The 18,682-nt window shown below is 41.4% G+C and overlaps 1 protein-coding gene across 5 annotated transcripts in view; it reads left to right on the top strand.

Moving 5' to 3' along the window:
- The window catches only part of LOC120586721 (kalirin), a 434,187-nt gene that overhangs the window by 360,338 nt on the left and 55,167 nt on the right, over positions 1-18,682 (top strand). For all 5 annotated transcript variants that reach the window (XR_005648786.1, XM_039843223.1, XM_039843224.1 and 2 more), the window contains exons 18-23: positions 1,378-1,527; positions 4,228-4,342; positions 7,802-7,917; positions 8,410-8,532; positions 15,183-15,365; positions 16,568-16,686. Coding sequence is in view for 4 of the 5 variants with exons in the window: in XM_039843223.1 (XP_039699157.1) it covers positions 1,378-1,527; positions 4,228-4,342; positions 7,802-7,917; positions 8,410-8,532; positions 15,183-15,365; positions 16,568-16,686 (806 nt within the window). In the remaining variant the exon portion in view is untranslated. The remainder of the gene's footprint in view (positions 1-1,377; positions 1,528-4,227; positions 4,343-7,801; positions 7,918-8,409; positions 8,533-15,182; positions 15,366-16,567; positions 16,687-18,682) is intronic.

Raw genomic sequence — 18,682 nt, forward strand, 5'->3', positions numbered from 1 at the left:
ATGTTAAAAGGGACAGAGCACTAGATTAAGAGTCAGGAAATTTGACCCTGAAATGATCTTGCCAAATGTCACTTTATCTCTTTAGATTTCCGTTTCTCCACATATTAAATTAAAAGATTTATGCTTGATAATCTCTTCAGCTTCCAAATTGATTGATTTTAAGTTCAATACTCTCATGGGACAAGTGTCGAGTACTTTTTTTCCTAAAATATTTGAATGTCTATAATTTCTCTTTAGATGTGAGCCTCCTAAATGCTTTCATGCCTTGCATAAGGAGAGATGGGGGGTGCTAGAGAAGTCAGCTGGAGTTCAGCGACAGGCCTCTCATGACATGAAAAGCATGTTGGCTCAGAAAGTGTTCTGCCTGGGACTTCTTTCAGCTCAGTTCATAACTCAATAAATATCCTATCCAACATCATACTCTTCATCAAGAGGGATGACTAACTCAGAGGAGGCCAAGGATACTTATAGCTGCTCTCCCCATAGCTAAGCAAGTAATCAGAGCCTATCGAAGGCAAGTGTTGGAATATAAGTGTCTATTGCCTGCATCCTCCCCTAGGCGCTGGCGCTAGGCTGCCCTGGGTCTCCTACTGTTACACTCAACCTAACTTTCCCTCCAAGCCCCATTCAAAAATGCTTTTGTTCTCATGAGTTCATTTATAAGGTCACTTAGAGCATGTCCTCTCAGCATTTTTTGAACTGAAAAGCTTCTTAACTCTCTTTTAGGGATAACTTTGTTATCCCTCTGAAGGAAATGTACATTTTGTAATCGAAGGCCTGGAGATGTCATTGCCTTATGGTAATACCTTGAGACATTTTTGCTGGGATGTTATTCCCCAAGGAGGGGAAATATAACATTCTTTTATGGCCCATAAGTCACACAACATAGGCAATGTTCTCCTTTACCTCTGTTTGAGGCTACTTCCTATAGGGCAAGTACAGATGGTTGGGCAACCCTAGCATCTTCCTCAAACCTCATTTATCTATACTACCTAATTCACAGGTATATATTATAAGATACAATATGTAATATATTAAAAACACTTTAAAACCCCCAAATTACCAGTCTGTCTCTTTCACTCTACATACTATCCCTAGGTAATTTCATCGGTCCCATAGCTTCAGACATCAACTGTCAGAAGATGATTCCAAAATTGATATCTCAATCATAATCTGTCTCCCAGACTCCAGATGCTGGATTCTCACTGCCTCCTGGACTTCTCTTACATGTCCCAGGAGTACTGCATACTCTAGACATACAAACTGAACTTAGAATAAAAAATTGTGCACCTGTGCAGGGTTCTCTCGGCTGAAGGTCCTCATAAAATACTACCCAACCAACTAATCTACTGAGTCTTTTCCTCTGCGATTCATTAGGTCTGTAGTGTCTTGGAGAGCTTAGAGCAAGAATACCGGAGAGATGAGGACTGGTGTGGTGGACGAGATAAGCTGGGACCAGCAGCAGAGATTGACCACGTCATTCCACTCATCAGTAAACATTTGGAACAAAAGGAGGCCTTTCTTAAGGTCAGAGCACATTATTCTTTCTGCCTTCTTCTCTCTCCTCCTCCTCTTTCTTTTTCTCTGCTACCTGCCCCTCCTCTGTCAAGCGCACTGCATCATATGGGCTTTCCATCCCCCTGTTTTTTCTAACTTCTTACTTGAAAGGAGGCATTTGTAGGAAGATATTGAGTACTTAATTTGAAAGGTTGCAAGCTCATGCTTCAAATGTTATTTCTTTCTCTCAGCACTTTCTGTATGCTTATGCAATTAGGGTAACCATTACTATTGGTGCCATGTTCAAATATCCTGAAATCCCATTGAAGTTAATTGAGAAAAATACTTTCATTTAGTTATGTTTGGTTTATACAAATATTTTTAATTGAAATACATAACTCTAGATATAAAACAATATTTAAAAAAAACTTTTGTAAATAGATAATGTAAAATTTAGGGTAAGAATTAAAGAAATGAATTTAGATACCTTATTTATTTACTTATCAGGCTAACAATTATCGATTACCAATAACTGTAACACTGTTCATTCTACTGTATGGAGAGAGAAATACCTTATTTTGTTTATTTTAAATTAAATTTATTGGGGTGACACTGGCTAATATATAGGTTTACAATTGAAGTATACAATTCAATAACATATCATTTGTGTATTGCACTGTGTGTTCACCATCCAAAGTCAAATCTCCTGCCATCGCCATATATCTGTCCCCCTCTATGCTTTTCTACTTCCTCCCACCCCTCTTACTGTTGTCTATGTCTGTGAGTTTTTGTTTGTTTGTCTTGTTCATTCGGTGCTTTCAGTTTTATATCCCACATACGAGTGAGATCATATGATTCTTGACTGTTTCTTTCTTTTTTCATTTAGCATGACATTTTCGAGATCCGTCCATGTTGTCACAAATGGCAGTATTTTGTCTTTTCTTATAGCTGAGTAATATTCCATTGTATATATGTACCTCCTCTTCTTTATCCAATCATCTGTCAAAGGGCACTTCAGTTGTTTTCATGTCTTCACCACCGTGAATAATGCTGCAATGAACATAGAGCCCTAACTTCCCAGGGAGGAAGCACAGGCTTGCTCTGCACAGGCTTTCAGCTATTGTGGGAAGTCCTCCAAACCTTTCCCGCATCTTTTGATCTTCTGTTTGACAGAGTCTTCTGTCTTAAAACTTTTCTAAAGTTTTACTCTCAAATTCTTTCCTCTCAGGTTTCTGAAAGTACAAAAGAGAATTTTGTTACCACTGATTTTCCACAATTCTACAATTAACTGCCTTTCTTTTATTAGGGATATTCTCTACTTGACCACCTCTTTGAATTTTATTTTATCTTTATTCTATTTTTAAGATGGCCTCCCCCTGCCCTCCTTCCATCTGTCTGGTGTCCGCACCTGCATTCAATCAGAACCCTTAGTAATTGGCTCTTACTGATGAGATTTAATAGAAATTCTTCTATACAGAGCTTAAGATGATTTTAAAAGTCTACTCTGTTATAAAACAAAATTTCAAACAAAACAGCTTAAGTGGAGCATGTCAAAGATTTTAAAAAGAGATATATAGGTATTTCTTCATAAAATTAAATGTTTATTTTGAAGCAGGAAAAGAGAAATGTTCTGGTCTGATGTTTTCCTTGTGTGCCTAAAACCATAGTTGAGAAACTCCCTATTGTGCAAACTATATGCCCAATGGATGGGGCCTAGAGCTCTCCATTTGTGTGCATCAATTGATCTATTTTGCATTTTTTAGCTTTGGACCACCATCCGGCTGTTAAATTCATGGGCCTCTGGATGGACCCACCGGCAGTCTTTTACCAGACCTCTCAGAAGCCATTGTTACTAATACGACATTTTTTTTTTTTTTACTATATAATTTGTAGAATCAGAAGCTAAGTATAAAAAGGTTTTAAAATTTAGCAATTTTGTCCAAAGGTAATTTAATTCTGAAAACTATGGATTAAAAATTAGTGGACTACTTTACTTCTACAATCGGGGGGGAAAAAATGCTTTTGAAAGAAATTCAGAACATCTGTGGTCTTGAGAGAAACTAGTAAAACCATTGGTAGACCCAAATTCTAGCCCCAACTTGCTTCATGACTCCTGTCTTGTCTGGGTCTCAGTTTCCTCCCTGGGAACACCGACGTGGAACAGAACTGTCCTCTCTGCCACCCACCGCTACTGCAAGCCCTAAAGCGGGTAGTAGGTCTTATTCCTTTAGATAGAGCAATAGGGTGATTATTAGTGTTGTTGAGGTGGGTGAGGATTGATTTGATGAACAAATACATTTTTAAATGTGAGTAATATCCACTTAGATTCGGAATGTATGGTTACTAGGTTTTGTTTCTCAAATTTGCTTTCCCGAATCTAAATTAAACTAATGTGGAAGTGATTTACACCATTGGTCATATATAAGAGGCATTCTGGCGGCAGAAGAAAACCAGCCAGAGAGTGAATGTTAGTAATACCGACTCAACATATAGCAGTCAAGGGATGGCTGGTTTCTGATTTTTATCTGTGATGGAGGCGAGAGAGGCACAGGGAGTAATTCTTTACTCAATAAAAGCATAAGCCTCCTGCATTGGAATGTGAGTGTCCATGAACCAGAAGTGGCCTCAGCTCACCCAGAGCTCCAGAAGTTCCTTCTCTGGTATCTGGGATCCCACGTACCTGTTGGACCAGACCTTATGTGTGGGGCTTCACACCTTTGTCTCCCTCAGGCCTGCACCCTGGCGCGGCGGAATGCTGAGGTGTTTCTCAAGTACATCCACAGGAATAACGTCAGTATGCCCAGCGCTGCCAGCCATACTCGGGGACCTGAGCAGCAAGTGAAAGGTCAGTATGAGACCTGCTGGCCATGAGCCACTTCAGCAGCATGGACCAGGGGCTGTGTACCTGGTCTTCATGAAATCTCAGATGTCTTGGTTCTTTTCCTGGGATAAGAAAAAGTTTGATGTGGAATAGCATGGCCTGGGATGATACATGGGAAATTATTTTAACATGCATCAAGATTTGGAATGGAAAAATGATAAAATTTTCCCCAAAACCTTTTCATTTATCTTAGCGTCTAGAGCAGCGCTGTCCAGTAGAATTTTCTGAAATAACAGAAATGGTCTGTATCTATGCTGCATAGTATAGTAGCTACTAGTCACATATGGCTCTTGAGCACTTGAAATGAGCCTAGTGCAACCGAGGAAATAAATTTTTACTTCTATTGAATATTCATCAATTTAAATGTAAATAGCCAAATATGGCTAAGATAATTAACGGTACAGTACTAGGCTATCATACAGCCTGGGAATGAAACATGGACTGAGAATCATAAAACCAGGTTCTCATCCTGGCTTTACTATTGCTTAGGCTTTTAAAACTTCAGCCTTCTTATTTAAAAATGAAAAGGGGTATCTAGACTCTTGCTACTCAAAACGTGGTTCCCCAGATCAATGCACTGATATCACTCAGGAGCTTGTAAGAAACACAGAATCTCAAGTCCCAGTTAAACCTACTGAATCAGAACCTGCATTTTGGCAAGAGCTCCCCATATCTCACCCCAAGCAGATGGTTTGTGTGCACATAAAATTTAGATAAGTACTGATGTAGATAATCTTTAATATCTCTCTTAATTCTGTAAAGTCTATAATTATATGGAAAAAAAAATCATTAACCTTTAAAAACTGCTTATTAGTTGACCAAATTAAGCTTAAATGATTAACGGTGGAATTGCTTACTCTGGACCATGAAGAAATAAGCCTTTGAGTGGGTATAGAATTGAACAAATGTCATCTTGACAGAACTGAGAAAAAGAGCGCTGGAGACTGAGGCCAGGAAAGACACTGAAACTGGCGTGGAGAGAGGTGTGGGGGCAGGCTTGGAGAGCTGCAGGGCGGAAAGCTGGAGGTGCTGATCTGCTTTAGGAAGAGCCCCCATTCAGGCCAGCTCAGAGAACTCAGGATGTGAGTGGATCAGAGGCCAATGGGAAGAATGAAATTTAGGAACCAAAATTCCCTACAGAGAAGAGAGAAGCAGGGTTCCTTTTCCAGATGTGCTACTATTTGTGGTGGAGCGACCCTGTAGGTGGCTGACATGATGTCACCCTCCCCTTCCTGAATGTTTCAGAGCATATTTTCTGACTTAAATACAGGTGGCAGCTTGGGTGAGGCCGGTTGCCTGAGCACACATGCCGAGAGCACACATTCCACCTACACCTGAATGTGCTGAGTCTCAAGCACGCAGAGAGAGCGGGGTACGCTCTACCTTTGCGGGGGCAGGTCGTTGTTCATAGGAAAGCTTTCAAGAGGCGGGGAAATGAAACCTGAAACTCTAGGACTTTTGCCTGATCTGGGTTGATTTCTTTCAGCCACCGTAGAGGGAGCTGCAATGAGTAAAGCTCTGACTAGGAGACAAAAAGACAGAACTAAACATAGATTCTCACTCATCTGCCCAATTGAAGCTTCCCTGAGCAGAGACTTATAGTCTCTCCTATATCTATTTCCTGCTGCCTGGACCCAAAGCCAGTGCCACTTATTTTAAATGTGTGTTACAGGAGCAATTATTGCTGCATAACAACCAAAAAATTCAGTAGTATACAATTGTAAGCATTTATTGTTCAGATGAGTGTGTATGTGCCTGCTACATAGTGAGGGCTTAATAAATATTAAGTTCAGCTGTCTTGGCTGTCTTAGCTGATCTTCTGCTTCAGGCTACAAGTCTAGCCGGCTTCACTCCTTCATTGCAGGTTGAGTTCTCATTTGTCCCACATGTGTGTTGATTCTGGGACCTTGGCCGAAGGGGCAGTGGTTACCCAGAACTTCTTGTAGTGTTGATGGCAGAGATACAAGGCACTGTGTCAGTGCACAAGCACATTTCAAGCCCCTGGATGTGTGGTATCTGTTAACCCATTTATCAAAGCAAGTTACATGGCCAAGCTTGAGGCTGGGATGAGAAAGTACAGTTCGTCTCTTTGGGGAGGAACTAAAAAGCTACAGGACAAAAGCATAGATATAGGGAGAAGTGAATAATTGGGACCTATAAAAGCTTTCAGCCTAAAGGAGGAGAGACAGATTCTGTCCTTAGAGAACCAAACTTCCATGGAACATTGAAAGTACACAGAATCAACAAAAACTGCAGTTTGGGTTGTGACCTTTTCGCAGAGCACAATAACTTGTGCTTTACAGCCCGCATAGCCCTGAAGCCCAGGGCTAAGGACTCAGGTTTTCAAGTCAAACAGCTCCACCCCTTTCTATCTGATTGACCCTGGGCAGGTTACCTGTCCTCTTGAAGCCTACGGAGATAACACTGGTGCGTGCATCATGAGGTATTGTGAAAATATGTGCCTGCTACATAGTGAGGGCTTAATAAATATTAATTTTTCATATCATCATTGTTGTGTATTTTATTGGTATATAATTAGCAAAAGAGGGAGGCAGACATAATACAAAATACATTCGTTTGCTTCAAGCATAGAATATACTGTTACAACAGTTGGGAAATCTATCCGTGTTGCCAGCTGCTCCTGAAGCAGCAGGAGAAGTAGGGAGGGAAGTGACCTGGACAAACACCTACCATGGCCCACTACAATGCCACATGACTTGTTCATATTCTCACGTTTAACATCATTAGAGGTAACGAGAGATCAGCTTTCAGCTTTTCTTATGATTGGATCCAAAACACCATGGAAGTATGGTTCCAGAGACATGATTCCATGTGGACATAATTCCAACACAGCTTCTCTCTGCCCACAATTTAAAAGTTTTAAAATTGAAGCTCTGCTGTTTAAGTGCTGTGTGCAGGACAGTGAGTGTGGTGTATGATATGGCTTATCCACGCAGCTCCACCAGCCCTCATGCTACTGTTCCCTCCCACTGTCTCCTAGAACTCTTCAAGAATGGCTGGGATGCCTGTCAAGTCTGTCCACTCTTGTAGGCTCCAGGGGCCTATTGAGTTGTTATTTTAGGGACTGACACTTCCTATGGTCTCTTACCATCAAGGACTAGCTTTGGTGTAAAAAGAATCAGAGTCACTTTTAAGTCACCCTGGGGTCATACTCTTCCCCTGTTAACATTGATGGAACCTCATCAACAGGCTCTCACCCCAGTCTCCCCCATCTTGCTCCCCTCTGGGAAATTCTCTCTAGACCAAACTTTTGCTCTTTTGCTTCTGACATCTGAATTAGTCCCGTGAGGAGGCTTGAAGGTTACAGTTGTGTGGCACCTGGGATGTGGAGCCAAAGTGGCTGGTCAGATTTGTTCAGAGTCTTCCTTCTTGTGACCAGTGCTCATCTCCTCTGTCCTGCAGCCATCCTGAGTGAGCTCTTACAGAGGGAGAATCGCGTCTTGCACTTCTGGACCTTGAAGAAGCGGCGGTTAGACCAGTGCCAGCAATACGTGGTGTTTGAGCGCAGCGCTAAGCAGGTATGATCAGTACTTTCCCTGGCTTTGCCTCAGTTCTAGGGACTACACAGAGGCCACGATGACCAACACTTGGGACATCCAGAAGAGAGTCATCGCAGCAGGCAGAGTAGAGGTGGGAGGTGCAGATGAAGTGTGGAAAATGAACAGGCTATCACTTACCAGTCATCCAGCCTTTACTTTACTAAGCAGTCTATTCAGCGTTTGGTACCAGGAGTTGGGAGGATATTCTGGGGACAGCTTGCCCCTAACTCATTCACAGTGATACTGGGCTGGTCTAATGGACCAGACACTTTCTTGGCTGGTGGGACATTCTCAACCCAATAGGGAAAGGCTTATTCAAAGAATCAACTTCCAAGCTACATGCTGATTGACTCATGCCAGCATTTCCTGGGTCTGACACGCAGCACTAGACCACAGCCTTCATGGTAGCATGGCATGTTTTCTTACTGACACTGGCTTTTGGGGGGCTTGGTGGGTGATTTCCTCCCACAGGCACTGGACTGGATCCAAGAAACAGGTGAATATTACCTCTCAACACATACCTCCACTGGAGAGACCACAGAGGAGACTCAGGAACTGCTGAAAGAATATGGGGAATTCAGGGTGCCTGCCAAGGTAAGAGCATCCTGGAGCCATCCCCAAATCTACCCAGCACTCCCCAGTCTGGCCAACTTTACATTGTGGGAGGGAGGGCAGCCTCTGTATGCAGAAATGTTTAACCACAGTGGCACAGAGGGAAGCAAAGGTAGAACTATCTGCTTTGAAACCCAAATAGCCAAAGAATTGCAGCAGCTGGGCAGAACATCTGTGTGCAGGAAGTCAGTTTCTATATACTGTGCTTCCAAATACTTATCTTTTTGCTCCAGGTTCTAGAATATGCTATATTTCTTCAGACCAAATAAGGCAAAGAGGTGAATTCATGTGAAATGCACATTGTATATATGAACATCTGCACCTAGCCACATGTTCTTGAAATTTGAATAGTTTGGGAAATCCACCCAATAGGAAGGGCCGGTAGCTATGGGTGGGCTTACAAAGCAGGGGAGTTTATTTCCTGAGCTGACTACGGTTGATTTAAGTCCACATATAAGTGGACTTACACAGTTCAAACCTATGTTGTTCAAGGTTCAATGGTACTTCCATCTGGCCTCAGACCTGCAAATGAGCCAGACTTGGGTCTCTGGGGACCAAAACATGCACCGGTACACATACCACACACCTTCGCACCCCCATTCGTACTGAGCCAGAGAATGCTGTAGTGGCAGGAAATCTCATTTTCATCTGTTTTCACAGCCACGATTTGGTCTGAGGAACCTTGGATTTGAATAAAAAGCTGACCTGTCTGAGCTCTCTCTTTGTAATGTCCTTGCCCATCACGCTGGGCTCCCTGCCATGGAGGAAACTTTCTTGGCATCACTTCCACACGTGCCAGATGCACTTCCCTGGATGAGAGCTGGTTTTATGGGTGTCAAAGGGGGAACATACTAATGCCCATCCTACCCAGAGATCCCTCTGACACAATAATGAATGTTCCTCTTGTTTGCTGTGACAAATGAGGCCCCTAGTTTTATTCCTGAGCTGATATTTCAGAAGTGGTTATCTACAGACCCTCTATTATGAACTCTAGATAGTGGGGTGCCTTCCCCTGCATCCCTGTGAGCCTTTGGGCCTTATCACCCAATGTGAAAAGCTGTCGGTTTACTTTACTACAGCTAGATCAAACAGCACCAGGAAGGTGGCAGGTGCACAGAACCCTTTTCAAATCCAGATGAAGATGGCTTCTGAATTACTCACTTTGCATCTATCTGCCCTGCTCCAAATAGTGTCAATAACGAACCGTTAAGCTGAATAGTATCAGCTCCACTGGTGTTTCTACTCCTAGGATTAGGATCTGTCCATAACCAAAGTGGGAATGTGGAGAATCAGTCAATTCAGTTCATTCTTCCTTTACCATCTTCTTTCTACCTTTCTCCTCTTTTCTAGTCACCTTGTTACCACCCTAATTGGTTCCCATGCTTTTGGCCTTTCTTTCCTTCCAGTCCATCTGCTCTTCATTGCTGTTCCTCTTTAAAACACTACTGTGGTCACATTACCACTCAGATCAAGAACTTTAATGATTCTCCAAAGCCATCAGGCCAACACTCAACAACTTCCACATCTGGGCCACCTTGCTGCCCTAGCTTTATCTTCAGTTATTCTTTGATGCGAATTTTGCGTTCCATTTGAACGGCTGTATTTCCTGACCCTCTGAGAGATACATGATGCACTTTCTTGCCTCTGTATCTTTTCCATACCATTTCTCTGCCCAGAATATCCTTCCTCCCCTCTAGTTTGTACTTTTTGAAAGAGCCCACTTTTCCACGTAAGTGACTTCTCCGGATCCTGCCCGCGTGCTAGAATACGATCGGGCCCATCCTCGTACTATCGCCCTCGTTGTCTGTGCACCCTTAAGGCAGCTGCTGTGGACTGTCTTGTTCTCTGGTAATCTGTGTGCAGTGTTGTCTCCTGTATGAGCCATCAAGATCCCGAAGGACAAGAACCATGCTTTATTCACTTACCTGACTGTATCTTAGGGACTGAAGGGAGGCCACAAACATTTGTGAACATAATGGAAAAAAGAAATTCGGGTGGGCTTGAGAAATGACTCCCCAACGTCTATATTTAATATGACTTCTTTACTTTGGCTCTCTCTGCTATTTCTCTCTCTCAACTATTTCTGTTAATGGGCTTTCATTCTTCCATCATGTTCTAAGTCTCAGGGCTATTTGTTATTAGACTACTACAGGATAATAATCCAGCTGAGGAACTGCCGTTGAAAAGCAATAGCATCCCGCCCACCCCATCCCATTTCCCAGAGGCAAACCTCCTTTAACTAGCCATCTTTGGATTTAATCCTTATAACCAATAAAATTAATTTTAAATGGAAACCAAATTGAATTTAAACCACAAGAAAACAAAATATGGTGGATCTCATGATCAAACATGGCCATAGAGTATACTGAATTATCATACTCTTCTCCAAAGAAACAGATCAAGTAGAAGAAATGCTGAACATAAAAAAGTACTTTCTATATAGTAATCCACAAAGGTAAGAATAAAAGACAAGATAGTGAGGATGTTTTCAAGACAAGATAGTGAGGATAAAAAGAAAACAAAATTTTCTTGTTGTGGTATGCTGGGGACAATCCAGTTAAACTAAATTATGTCTTGGAATTCAGATTGTAAGGAAAGGGAACACTGAGCATGTTATATAGGCACTTTAGACTGAGAAAAGTAGAATCTAAATAGTTCAGATAAAAGATGGGTATAATTCTATTTCTGAGACTCTTAAGTGTGATGGATATTTTTGAAAGGTTCATTTGTTCATATATAATGACAAACTCTCCCCTGTGTGACGTATATGAAGATATATCTCAAGAGAACAAGGAGCTCAGTGGGTTCATTTCTACAAACAATGTATTAATAAATACAAGGAATATCAGCAATGAAAGGCAAATTAGAAGACAATAATGATATTTAAGAGTAATACCAAGAAGACTAAATCCTAAAGACTTGTGAAATGTGCTGAAGATACCAAAAGAGCTTTTTAAAACCTATATTCAGAGTAAGGCTCACCAATTAGGAGAAGATGGTATACTATTAACTGACCAAAGGAAGGAAAAGAAAGAAAAATAAAAGAGCTACTGAACCCTTCTTTTTTTTTTTTTACCTCTGTCTTTTTCCAGCAGATAACATAGAATTCAAAGTGGAATTGGCAGAACATACGTTAGGGGGCACATGAAGTCCAAGTTTAGTGAGATGTCAGTTCTAAATTTCTAGGCCCAAATGAGTTATATTTCCCAAAGACTCCTTTTTGTTCACAAGATCATGTCCAGACTTTTGAACCTAACAATCAAGAACCTCTACAATCTGACTCCCACTTTATCAGTCCATGTAAGTTACTCTCTTTTGGTGGCCAGATTTGAGTTTCAAACTGGCTCCAGTTACGAAGGGGAAAAGACATCGTATGGCTATAGCAGCCCAGGAAAAGCTGAATGACTCAGCCTTATGGGAAAAGCAAGAAATGTGGTGTAGTCTACATTTATGGGGATGAGAACTGGGATGTCACCCAAGACTAAGGGCAGTTCCAGCAGCCACATTATCTGGTCATCTCATTGCAGGGGATCAGGGACATATTATTACCATTCAGCTTCTCTTCTCCTCTCTGCTGACTGCATTTTCCCTTCTCTTCTACAACCAGCTACCCAGTTCCCTGTCTCTGCACTTCATATTACCAGAGAACTCACCTCAATTGACCCAGCATATTGCCTCTGTCACTGTTTAGACAGCTTTTAGGACAGGACAACTCAGAAGTAACTGACTGCATATTAATGGGCTTCCCTCATGGGACAAGTTCGTATCTCTTACCTCATCATCTGTGGCCAAGCATGTGGCAGGTCACATGATGCCACCAGAGTCACCCATGTATAAGAAATCATTTCAGACTCCTCTCAGCTGTGGGGACGTTTGGTGTCCAGTTCATGGGCCAAATTTACCATCTAATTCTTCCCAATATAAACCCTTGACTCTTACTGGTCTAGCTTTACTCATCTCCCAAGATTTACTCATTCATTTGCTCATTCATTTATTCAACATTTATGGTATGCCTACTGTTTTCTAGATGTTGGAGATACAAATGAATAAGATGTAACACTAATTTTTTAGGCGTTCACAGACTAATGAAAGAGGCACATAAATAACTCGGTGTGATACATACTGAAGTACAGGCGTATATGTGGTACTGTGGGAACACTGGGGCGTCACCCACTTGGTTTCTTAGGAGAATAAGAGATGAAAGAGGGCCATTGGATTGAAAACAAGAATGATAGGAGCCACTCGTGACAGCACGGGGGGCATGTGAGGTTCAGTATGGCTGGAGTTTAGAGGCCATGGAGAGCAGTGGAGACAGTTACAGATGGAGGTGAGGCCGCATGGGGAAGGGCTTGTCTATATTGACCATTTTATGGTCTATTTGCTCTCCCAGGTTCCACACATACCCGGAATACCCTTGGTCAAAAGCCATTCTCCTTGTTGACTCTGAATCACAGTTTTGATGTTTCAAGATAAAATTTTCACTAGTAGGGCGACTGCCGCCAGCTGTTTATTAAAACTCCATCTCATGCTGAAGTCTCCTTACTGAGAACAGAGAATAAATATGTATTTCCAAGACTTTACATAAAAATGGATTTCTTGATTGTAGCTGCAAAAATTAATCTCTGTTGTAAGTAAATAGCAACCCCCCCCCCAAAAAAAAATGTTTTTAGGGAAAAAATTCCTAAATGCAATGAAATAAAGTCCTTAGGATACCAGGTATTTTTTTCTCAACCAGTTTTCACCACTACTGATTCTTAGCCTTTTTGTGACTAAGGAGATGTTTCTCCCATCCTCACGCCCCCTTTCTTTTCTTCACACCAGAGCTCTTCTGGCCCCTTGTCTCACAGCCCTGGGTACCAGCCCACTGTCCTGAGGCAGGAGAGACTCAGATGTGTTGAGTGAGTTGCTGGAGAGCTGTACCCTAAGTCATACCAGTCATGTGGCAGGCGAGGTCCTCTCTTTCTGCTTCTCTGGCATTTCTTGGGAGGGTCAGTAACAGGCAATGGGCTATAGGAAGCCTGGAAAGGTAAGGGAAAGGCAAGGGGGTGAGAAAGACTCTTCTGTCTTTCTACTCTTCTTCCAGTGACTTTCTGCGTGTTTTTCTCAGTTCTCTAGATTGTAGCATGATCCAAACCTTACACATACTTTCCTCCAGTCCAAAAGGTAATTTTAGTTCTCAGAACACTATTTAAATATTCTTTCCTTTCTCTTAAAATCGATTAGACTTCCCCGATATATATTTTTATTTTATTACATTTATTGAGATAACACTGGTTGATAACATTATATAAGTCTCAAGTGTCCATTCTATAATATATCATTTGTATATTGCATTGTGTGTTCACAACCCGAAGTCAGATCTCCTTCCATCACCACCTATTTGACCCTTTACTCTTTTCTACCCCCTCCCCCGCTTTTCCTCTGGTAACCACCATACTGTCGTCTGTGTCTATGAGTTTTTGCTTACATTTTAGAGTTTTAAAACCCCAACTTAAGATAAAAGATGAGTAAGTGTTTACTTGTTTGAACATCCCTTCCATTTCCGTATCTTCCCCAACACAAGTCCCACCTATCCCATGAGACCTTTTCTGCCCGCGCCAGCCCGCCTTTATCTTTTTTCCTGTTTTAAAATTTCTGTAGTGTTAACTATACATACTTCTCATTTTGACATTCCATTACATAATGCCCTGAGTTATTTAACTAGTCTCTGTGAAAACTTGTCCCCTCTAGAGATACAGACTATTCAGGGAAAATGGTATCTTTTTTCCTTTTTTTTTTTTTACCCCCTAATCTGGCCCCACAGCATTCTGCATAGTAGTAAGGACAGAGTAGATGTTGAACAAACTCTTGCTAGAAATGAAATTAACCCAATGTATATCAGAGCTCCATCTTACTAAAGACAGGATCCTGGTGGTAAAAGGGAAAGAGTTTACTCTTAAATCTGCTAGTTGGATTTCACTAGATCCTGACATGTGCCACCTTATCTGATGTTTACAAAGCGTACTTTAAGCCAGTACAGTGAAAGGAGAGAACTAGTTACTATGGAACAGATGCCAACAGTCTCTGTCACTCAGGGGTAGTATAAACTTAGACAAGCCCTAAGCCTCTCTAAGCCTTCGTTTTTTTCATCTGTGGTTTCAAAAGAGACCCACGTCACCTCCCTCCACCTACCTCCTAGGGATGCTTTAAGACTCAGATGAGTCTCAGATGTGACATTACCATACTTCGTAAACTGATAAAGTATTAAGTAATATAAGAGATTCTTACATCAATACTCATGTTGGCTAACATGTACCGCTCACCGAGTCCTTACTGTGAGCGCTGTGTTCCAGGCACCATTCTAAGCATTCTGCGTTGCCAACTCACGTCGTGCTCATAACAACGTTACAATGTCGGTACTATTACAATCCCTATTTGGGGGATCAGAGCAAGTAAAGGAACTCAGGCATAGAGGGTTTAAGTAGTTTGTTGAAGGCCTCCTAGCTAGTAAGTGATAGAGCTGGGATATAAACCCAAGCAGTCTGGCTATGAGATATCTATGGCCGGACGTGAAGAAAAAAAAAAAAGAGGAATTGGGTGAAGGCCATGAGAGTAAATGTAATCTAGTAACTTACGACCGTCTTTTGGGACAGCAAACAAAGGAGAAGGTGAAGCTTCTGATTCAGCTGGCCGATAGCTTTGTGGAAAAAGGCCACATTCATGCCACAGAGATCAGGAAATGGGTGACCACAGTGGACAAGCATTACAGAGACTTCTCCTTGAGGATGGGAAAGTACCGGTACTCCCTGGAGAAAGCCCTAGGAGTCAACACCGAGGTGAGTATGGAGGATGGCCATCCGGGGCATCCTCTTTTCTCATCTCCCTCAGTACTACTGCTCTCACTGCTGTGGAAGGAAGCTAGGTTTCCAGAGAAGTCTTTCTGAGCTGTAGACACCTAAAGCACTTACCTTGTATAGTTTTCCTAGTGGAGCGATGGATCTTGCTGAGCTACTGGCCCCTGTGATTGGTGCTATGTATGTTGCAAAATTGGCTGGTCAGGGGTGGAGCCTATGGCTACAGAATAGTTTTTCTCTGTGTAGAGTTAACTGTTGACTTTGAGGACTAAACCCTTTATCGTGATTTCATTAGTACCATCTTCCACCCAATTATGTTAATCAGCAAATTATTAGAGTCCCCAGTATGTATAATCATGCTCTTTCAAGAATAAAGGATGCAATTTGTGCAAAGGCTATTTCACATTTCAACTAAAAAGAGGTACTATTTGCCACGAAGCAAGGGAAGACTGACTTTTAATCTCTTCTGTATAATAGGGGTCAGTGACCTGTAAATTAAGGGCTAAAAACAGGCTGGCAATTTAATCCTAGAACTTCTGATTCTTAAATCTTTAAATAGGCTCACGCTCTAAAGCAGAGCAGACTAGAGAGTGAAAAGGCCAGACCACAAAAATTGCAAGAATTAATGTCTTCCGTAGGCTTTAACCTATGAGGGTTTTTTCTAGAGGTTTCCATGCTATATAAATACCAAACAGTGGTTGAAGTAACCAAGGGTGGGCAATTAGAAAATTCAGTAATTGTTTTATCATTTAACTTTCCATTTCCAAGGGATGTTGCTTATTTAAATTGAAAACAAATTGCTTTTATTATTTTCCCTGGCCAAATGAAAATTTTCTTATGTCTTTATGTGTTTCTGTTTCACACATATTTTAATGAGTAATAAATAATCTTGAATTACCAGTGTGTGTGTGTGTAAAGGCCACAGGTGTGTGTGTGTGTGTGTGTGTGTGTGGTGTGTTTTAACCAAAGTCCTTAGGGAATAGATACACTAATCATCAAATATAGTTTATTGTTTTTCCTTGTTGTGGATATTAGCCCTGAACATTTGACCTGAACATTTTAGATCTCTCTTATGCAAAAAAAAAAAATTATCTCCATTATATCTTTCTCTATTTTTCCCTTTCATCATCTCCCCCAACTCTGATGAGTTGTTTTCCCAAAGCATCTGCGATCTCTCTGTGCAGGATAACAAGGACCTGGAGCTGGACATCATCCCAGCAAGCCTTTCGGATCGTGAGGTCAAGCTGCGAGACGCCAACCACGAAGTCAATGAAGAGAAGCGGAAGTCTGCCCGGAAGAAAGAGTATGTTTGGGGGAGCTTCTGCCCAACTAGCAGGCTCCTCATCACGGAGCTTGATTTTCACTGCCACCTGTCCTTTTTGACATATTAATGTGTCCTCATAACCACCTACAGAGGTTAGAATAGATATACAAGATGCTTCCACCCACATTTCATACCAATCAAGAACTATAGGGCATTAGATAATGGAAACAATGAATAACGTCAACCTTTCAAACCATTTCATGACCATTCTACTTTCTTTATATTAGCGTTTGACACAGTTACACATATGCAAAGATCTTGCAAGGGCTTTATGAAGAATATTTTGACAGATTCCTTTTAAGCGATGCTGGAAAAAAAATAGTGTATCTTAAGATTAAGGAGGCCTGTGTAGTTGATTTTATCAAAATAAAGAAGGACCACATATCCCATGGGGCTGAAGAAACTGAAGCTGGTCTGCGAAGTCAGAGCTTCTGTGTTTCTGGGGAGTATATTAATTTTTCTGGGTTGCTGTAACAAATTATGACAGATTGGATGGTTTAAAGAACAGAAATGTATTGTCTGGAGGCTAGAAGTCTGAAATCAAGGTGTTGGTAGCATCGATTCCTTCTTAGGGTTGGAAGGGAAAGATCTGTTCCAGGCCTTTCTCCTTGCCTTGTAGATGGCCATCTTCATGTTAACCAGGCATTCGCCCTGAATATAAGCCTATATCCAAATTTCCCCCTTTTTTAAGGACACCAGTAATTTTGAAATGGGGGCCCACCCTATTCTAATATGACCTCATCTTAACTAATTACATCCACAATGACTGTTTCTAAATGAGGTCACATTCTGAGGTACAGAGAGTTGGGACTGCAACACGTGAAATTGAGGGGCGGGGGGCGCGGGCACAATTTAACTCCTAACAGGGAGGGAAATGAGAAATCCACACTTGACCAAATCGTCCTGCTAGGCTTTCTCTGGGACACCAGAGAGCCAGAGGATGGTCATGGATGTGTGAAAAAATAAAACAAAATGGGATAGAGGGTTGTGGAGCTAAATTACTAAGAAAGACACAAAACTGTAGGAAGCAGATGGAGAAGAAGGTAGAAGAATGCTGGAAACCCAATGTGGTAAATTCAAGGAAACTTTCCCAAGCACGTCAGATCATATTCCTTCTGATCTTCTTTCTTTCCTTGTTTACCACACACCTACAATGTACTAGAAACTTTGCTCACATAATCTTGTTTAATCCTTGCAGCAATCCTGTGTGATCAGGTGTTTTGCAAACAAGGAATCTGAGGCTTAGGGAAGCAAGTTCTAATTCCTGTTTGTCTGACTTCAAAGCTCATACACTTTCCATTGTACCAGTGGAGTAAGAATAGTAATGGAGTGGCTAATTAACTCCTGCAAAAGGGAATTCGTTGAATTAATAATTTTAATATAAAGTCCACTGCTACAAAATATATTGCTTTAAGGAAAATTCCACCATGATAGAGGTTCAGGAAAAGATGCTGCTCATTTTAATATCTCTTGTGAAATTTCCAACAGGAAGACAATCTTTCTCAAAAGTTACATCTGATGGAGCACCTAGAAAAAAGGAGTTTGCATTATGAACTACTATGAAAAATCGACATGAAAAATCTAAGCCAGATAAATATATATGTATATATATATGTATATACACACTTTGTGCTAAATGAGATATTATCACATATCACATGCCAACTGGAAGCACCATTTCTAATAAAAATTGGTGAGAGAAAAAAAACGAAGCCAGTACATCATAATCAAGACTCATAAGCTTAACAACTGCCCCAGCACATTGTGTTATTTAGGGGCCAAGGAGGAAGGGAGTCTTGTCCTTGCAGACGTATAGCAAAAGCTTCTCTCTACAGAAAACCAAAGAGCAGTCAGTTAACATTGTTCACTTGTGCTTTGCTTGTGATCGCAGGCTCAGCTTCACGCACACCAGTCTGTGCTATAAACGAGCCCCATTAGAAATAGTCTTAAAATGCATAGGATGATCCAGGCCAGA

This window comes from Pteropus medius, unplaced genomic scaffold (assembly GCF_902729225.1).
Source record: "Pteropus medius unplaced genomic scaffold, Ma_sr-lr_union100, whole genome shotgun sequence".
In the NCBI taxonomy this organism is placed as follows: Eukaryota; Metazoa; Chordata; class Mammalia; order Chiroptera; family Pteropodidae; genus Pteropus; species Pteropus medius.